The sequence below is a fragment of the Hyaena hyaena genome, unplaced genomic scaffold (assembly GCF_003009895.1).
Source record: "Hyaena hyaena isolate Hyena2069 unplaced genomic scaffold, ASM300989v1 scaffold_244, whole genome shotgun sequence".
Classification (NCBI taxonomy): domain Eukaryota; kingdom Metazoa; phylum Chordata; class Mammalia; order Carnivora; family Hyaenidae; genus Hyaena; species Hyaena hyaena.
In genome coordinates, this window is record NW_024080876.1 from 856,017 (window position 1) to 862,797 (window position 6,781).

General features: G+C 37.6%; 1 protein-coding gene across 1 annotated transcript; it reads left to right on the top strand.

Moving 5' to 3' along the window:
• Positions 1-426: 426 nt before the first annotated feature.
• Positions 427-6,486, top strand: NPY1R (neuropeptide Y receptor Y1). Its single transcript, XM_039244545.1, has 3 exons — positions 427-481; positions 3,803-4,649; positions 4,750-6,486. Exons 2-3 carry the CDS (start codon positions 3,954-3,956, stop codon positions 5,200-5,202), a joined length of 1,149 nt encoding a protein of 382 aa, XP_039100476.1. The 5' UTR covers positions 427-481; positions 3,803-3,953; the 3' UTR covers positions 5,203-6,486.
• Positions 6,487-6,781: the final 295 nt, after the last annotated feature.

The following is a 6,781-nucleotide window of genomic DNA, read 5'->3' on the forward strand; positions in this document are numbered from 1 at the left end:
GTCACTCCCTGGACAGAAACAGAGAAACAGTATCTGTCAGCCTCAAGATTCTAGACTGCTTTCCTGGTAGAGAGCAGAAAGCTTTCCAGCCCAGTACCCCACCTGTGCCTACAGACTGAGTGCTTTTCGACGGGTGACTACTGCATTATTAGGCTTTCCTTTTCGTTGTAATGCAGCTGTCTATTGAACCAGCCCTCCTGGGAGAGAAAGGAAGAGAGAATTATGTAACTCACATAGATCAACTAGCAGTAACTTTGGAAGGCTCTGTGTAACAAGCCTGACATTCCTTTTCCAAAACAAGTAAGGTGAGCAGCCAATTCTGAGTATGCAAAAAAATGTATCTGCTGCAGGGTATGACTAGAAACCTGTATTTTCAGATGGTAACAGCACTAAGAACAGGAAGCAGTGGAAGACCAGCATTTCAATTGGAAAGGAGGAGGAAATTTCCCTTTGGAAGGAGGCCAGTTTTCCAACTGGTGATGTATGTAGTATCTCTATTTTGTCTCTAATGGCTCATGATCACTATATTGAGATCTAACAGCCTTGAATTTTTGCAGTGTCTGTAGTTGCATATCTTATTCTAAATACCGGAATAGTGAATATCAACTTATTTTTCCTTGTGCAAAGACAATGTATGTGAATGCTTTCTCTCTGAGTATTACTTCCTGACAACTATCCTTTCTTGAAATTATACTATGGTAGGCTGAAAATACACATTTTATCCAGCGCAGAGGGTTTTACCAAACTGGAATGACTACTGAACATAACATTGAGAAAAGGAGGCTTTGCAAACACTTAAAAAGAAGTAGTTTGCATTTTCTGTATAGTTAAGTTAGCATCTACTTAGTAGAAGTATGTCCATCACAGAGCATGTCCATCAAATATAATTTTAAAGGGACGAGAGCTGAATTTCAGTATATGCACTTGAAACCATCTGCAGGAAGCTGACTTGGTAGCCTGCACTCGTAAGAATTTGATAAGTGTTTACATTAATTCCAGTATGTATAGAATTTTGTCAAAATAAGTCAATGGATTTAAATTTTCTATTTTTCTTCCTTTGCACTTCAAACACCTCAGTCTGTGTCTCCGTTATTGAAATAGCCTCTTAATGAATCTCCCTACTTCTCTTCTTTCCTGTCTAAAGTCTGTGGAAAGCAGCAGCTAGAGTAATAATGTAAAACAAGTCCTAGACCTTCACACTTTTACCAAAGACTCCAGGATTCCTCCTCTTTCTCAGAGAAAAAGACTGTTCCATGGAATACTTACATATTCTGTTCCTCTTCTGCTTACCCTTCCTAATTATTTTCCTATTAGTCTCTCTCTTATTTATTCCATTTATCATTGCTATTTAATATGCCAGGTAAACTCCGGTCTTTGTTCTTTCCAGATAGGATACAGCCCCTGACATATCAATATGGCCTCCTCACTCACCGCTTTCAGGTCTTAGCTCATATGCCACCGTTTCAGACAAGCAGAGGCCTTCCCTACCACCCAGTAATAAAGTACAGATCTCAACAACCCCAGAACCCCTTCCTTGCTTTATTTTTCTGCATGATACGTATCATCTGGCATACTATCCCTTCTTGGCTTTCTTTGCCCACAAGACTGGAAACTCCATGAGGTCACTGTTGTTTCCGCTAAAACAGTGCCTGGTACGAAATAAGTATTCTAGGGGCGCCTGTGTGGCGCAGTTGGTAGAGCATCTGACTTCTGCTCAGGCCATAATCTCACAGTTTGTGCTGACCGCTCAGAGCCTGTACCCTGCTTCAGATTCTGTGTCCCTCTCTCTCTGCCCCTCCTCTGCTATCGCTCTGTCTCTCTCTCAAAAATAAATAATAAACAATAAAAACAACTATAAATCCCCCCCCCCATGAAATGTTAGATTATTACTTCTTCAAGGCTTGTTCTCAAACACTAAGAGACAGAGATTATTCTCTCTGCTTTTGGTATTCTTAAGAGAAAAATGGTAATTACATGCATTAATGGTAATGGTAATGCATTAAGTTTACTTTATTTATTTTTAAAAATTTTTAATGTTTATTTATTTTTGAGAGTGGGGAGTGGGAGGGGCTGAGAGAGGGAGACACAGAACCTGAAGCAGGCTCCAGGCTCTGAGCTGTCAGCACAGAGCCCCCGATGCAGGGCTCCAACCCACAAGCTCAGGCAAAATCATGGCCTGAGCCAAAGTCAGATTCTTAACCTACTGAGCCACCCAGGCGCTCCATTTAATGCATTAAGGTTAGGTGTCATTATTTACTAGTTGTTGAGAAGGGGAGACCCGTGCTTCTAAAACCATTTACAGGTAAAAATCATTCCTCGTCTTAATAGTTTCATTCTCGCTAAATGTTAGAAGTCTTTATTTTTATTCAGTTTTATAAAAGCCAAGTTGTGGTTTTATAATAAATAAACACCTCATGTTCTAGAAAGCAAAAATACTCAAGAAAAGGTTTATTAGAGGTGTCATTTAAAAGGCAAATGTTTCATTAAACTTCTTATCTCCTTTGAAATGGAAGTAAATCTGCATGATTTTCTTTATTCTCACATAAAAAAAGAAATAAATGCAATTCCCTTTCTTAACACAAGCACAATAGCCTGTTAATTAACATAAGAAATCCCTAATCTCATCTATTTATTTAACAATCTAGGGGAACTCAGATTTTTTTTTTAAAGGAGCTTTTAATCTCTAAAAACATTTGTCTGTAATTTGTCCTGTTGGTAAGAAAAGAATCTTTGTATCACAAAATGCTCTGAAGGATCAAAATTACCGCTAAAATGTAGACCCCGGCATTGTGTCAGTATACAGTCTAGTGAGGAGGGAGGATATTTACTTGCATAAAACCTTAGAAATTCTTTGAAAGCTTTTGACATATTAATAGAATCCTCGAATCTTAAAGTTAGAAGGAACTTCAGAATTACCCAGTTGAATCTCCCACACAATGCAAGAGCTCCCCAAAAGTCTTTCATGTAGTAGGTACGGGCTCTTGTATATGGGACACTCCATAGTTCTGCAGGCGGTTGATTTCATTTGATTAAACTTCTGTTCCTCATAGCGATGTGAAATTTTTGTTTTGTTTTTAAACACACTGTAATATAGTTCCCTTGGCCCTGTTTCTAGCTTGTATAGTTAAATATCCTAAGCCCAGTTTCCTATAGTGCATGCTGCCCATTCAAATATGAGAAGACATCTGTACCATTCCTATTCTTTTCTGGGTTAGACATCTTCTGTCCCTTCCACGGCTCTCCATATGACAAAGTGTTTTGATGTTTCACTAAATTGATCATCTCCTTTTGAATATGCTTGTGCTCAATAATGTTTGCCTTAAAGAACACGGTGTATGGTGGAGCTATTAGTACAGCTTAATTATTTCATTTCTCTAGTATAAGAGGAAGAATTAGGGAAATGTGTTTTTTGTTGTTTTTATTTGTTTCATATCTTCTGTTTTAACCTGCACATTAAATTTTTTTGTTGCATGCTCATATTTTCACAATATTTAGGAATCTGTTGACAGTGGTTTATCTAAGACTTTGGGCATGAGATTTATATAGACTTCTAATTTATAGACTATTACATTTTGCTGGATCAAAACATAGTAATGGAGTCAATTGCTAGCCCAATTAAAAAAATTAGAAGTTTTTTTCCAAAATGTTTGCACTGTTTCTGCTATTTTAAAAAAGGTGTTTATAAAGATTACATATGTTTCTGTATTTCAGTGTCTTCACCTAAAACAGCACTATGAGTCAGAATTCATTTTGACTGTCTTCAATGAAATTAGTAATGCCATTGGTCATTTTCTCTTTACAGATTGTTCCGTTCAAGGGGGTGAAGAATTCAGAATAATTTTGATAAATGGATTGCAATATGGAGGATAAGAATAAGCTGAATATTTGATCTGCTTTGAAGAAACATATTTTCCATTTGTCTAGAGTAATCTGTAACAACCAAACCAATCAAAATGAATTCAACATTAATTTCCCAGGTTGAAAATCATTCAATCTTATGTAATTTTTCAGAGAATTCCCAGTTTTTGGCTTTTGAAAGTGATGATTGTCATCTGCCCTTGGCCATGATATTTACATTAGCCCTTGCTTACGGAGCTGTAATAATTCTTGGAGTCTCTGGAAACCTGGCCTTGATCGTTATCATCCTGAAACAAAAGGAGATGAGAAATGTTACCAATATCCTGATTGTGAACCTTTCCTTCTCAGACTTGCTTGTTGCCATCATGTGTCTCCCCTTCACATTTGTCTACACATTAATGGACCACTGGGTGTTTGGTGAGGCGATGTGCAAATTGAATCCTTTTGTGCAGTGTGTTTCAATCACCGTGTCCATTTTCTCTCTGGTTCTCATCGCCGTGGAGCGACATCAGCTGATAATCAACCCGCGAGGGTGGAGACCAAATAACAGACATGCTTACGTAGGTATTGCCGTCATTTGGGTCCTTGCCGTGGTTTCTTCTTTACCTTTTCTCATCTATCAAGTACTGACTGATGAGCCGTTCCAGAACGTAACACTCGACGCATTCAAGGATAAATACGTGTGCTTTGATAAATTTCCATCAGACTCTCATAGGTTGTCATACACCACTCTTCTCTTGATGCTGCAGTATTTTGGCCCACTCTGTTTCATATTTATTTGCTACTTCAAGGTAAGAACACTTTCTTCCCTACCATTTTCATTTTAACCTTCTTTCCACAGAATTCCACATTAACTGGGTGGTTCTATTTGAACTTTTTTTCTCTCCGTAGATATATATACGCTTAAAAAGGAGAAACAACATGATGGACAAGATGAGAGACAATAAGTACAGGTCCAGTGAAACCAAAAGAATCAACATCATGCTATTGTCCATTGTGGTAGCATTTGCGGTCTGCTGGCTGCCTCTGACCATCTTTAACACTGTGTTTGATTGGAACCATCAGATCATTGCCACGTGCAACCACAATCTACTCTTCCTGCTGTGCCATCTTACGGCGATGATATCCACTTGTGTCAACCCCATATTTTATGGATTTCTGAACAAAAATTTCCAGAGAGACTTACAGTTCTTCTTTAACTTTTGTGATTTCCGGTCTCGGGATGATGACTATGAGACAATAGCCATGTCTACCATGCACACAGATGTTTCTAAGACGTCTTTGAAACAAGCAAGCCCAGTCGCATTTAAGAAAATCAACAATGATGATAATGAAAAAATCTGAAACTGCTCTAACATATGGCCCCAGGTAACATCTGTCTAAAACCAAGCACAACCCGCAACAATACTTTCATTCCCCCAAGGAGTGAGGTTGTAATCATTTAAGAAAGCCCAAGATTTGCTTGTCTTGCTTTTTACTGCTTTTATTGTAACTGTCATAATTACATTTGGACAAAAGGTGTGGGCTTTGGAATCTTCTGACAATAGTTTTGATCAGACATGCTCGAAGTGCTTTTTGTAAACTTACGCATATAATACAAAGACTTGTATATTCGACTTGCTGGAAGGAAATTGCTCTAAAGTATTACTATTGACCGACTTCAGAAGCACGGTATCTGACATGCATTAGATTGGGCCATAGTGGTTTGATTAGGTTACATGGCCAATAGATTGGGCAGCCTGATGCAATGATAGACATTTCAGTCTGTTACAGAGATGACAGCATGCAAAAGCAGCATTCAAGATGTGGAGCCGAGTCTGTCTTATATACCTACAGTTTGAAGTCATTGAAGAGTAATTTGCATTTTTTTAAAATTTAAGACAGGATTTAATTTGCTCTTGATTTATCACTTAAGATAAAAATGCATAAAAATACTTCTCAGCTGTGAATATCATGGGGAATTGGGCCACCCACAAGAATTAAGTGGGAAAGCAGTTCTCTAACTTCAAAACTATTTTGGTACCTGACAACCAAAGGGTTTCAGAACAACTAACTTAACAAGCAGACTAGTAGTGCAGCAAATGTTGAATTATATTCATCTGAACTGTTGGTCAAGAGGCTTTCCATTCTTCACAGACTGTTCACTGTTTGTCGAGTTTTCTAGCCTAAATATATATGTGGCTCAAAAGGCATTTCCAGCTTTCAATGTGTAAAAATACAGAGTGCATTTTCCATACATCAGTGCCTATATAGTAACTCATTTTTAACTTTTTCAATGTCCATTTTTCAAAGGAGGACACCAAAGTATAATGTTAAAAGAATGTTCACCCTGGCTAGCAGGGATAAATACCTGAAAACTGAAAACACTTCATATAGCCCATATTAACTTGTATAAACTGTGTGCCTTGTGGAGTCTTGTAAATAATGTACTTTATGGAGTACTAAGTGATTGTGTTATGTTAATATACTTAATTTCATGCATCCTGTAATCATGGTGGAGCCTCAGAGTCTTTTGGAGAGAAGATATTTTAAAGAACAAGATATAACTTCAGTGTATTAATAAACATATTAAATGTGCTTGATTTTAGAAGGGTAGACATTTTCTTTATTAAAATTGTTTTTGCTTTTTTTGAGTAGTCTCTTTTGTCTCGTTCTTCAGCTAAATTTCTTTTTGATTCCTGGTTTCCCTCTCATGATGTTCCCACAGCATCCTACTTCAGCTTACCAGTGAAACATTTTCTACCCCCTGGTATAACCATCGATGGCCCAATCCCTTTCCTTTGCTTCCTGAAGCTTCTTGGAGGCAGGGGCTGTTTTACATGACTGTCCCCAGTGCATTTAACAGTGACAGGTACTTAGAAGTTTTCCAAAAAATGTTTCTTAAACGAATAAATAATGACTAAATTGCCCTCCTTCTCATTTA

Bases quoted from the DNA above. Each gene is read 5' to 3' on its own strand.
- NPY1R (XM_039244545.1), top strand. From the start codon at position 3,954: ATGAATTCAACATTAATTTCCCAGGTTGAAAATCATTCAATCTTATGT. The intron at 4,650-4,749 runs GTAAGAACACTT...TTCTCTCCGTAG, and splicing joins TATTTATTTGCTACTTCAAG to ATATATATACGCTTAAAAAG.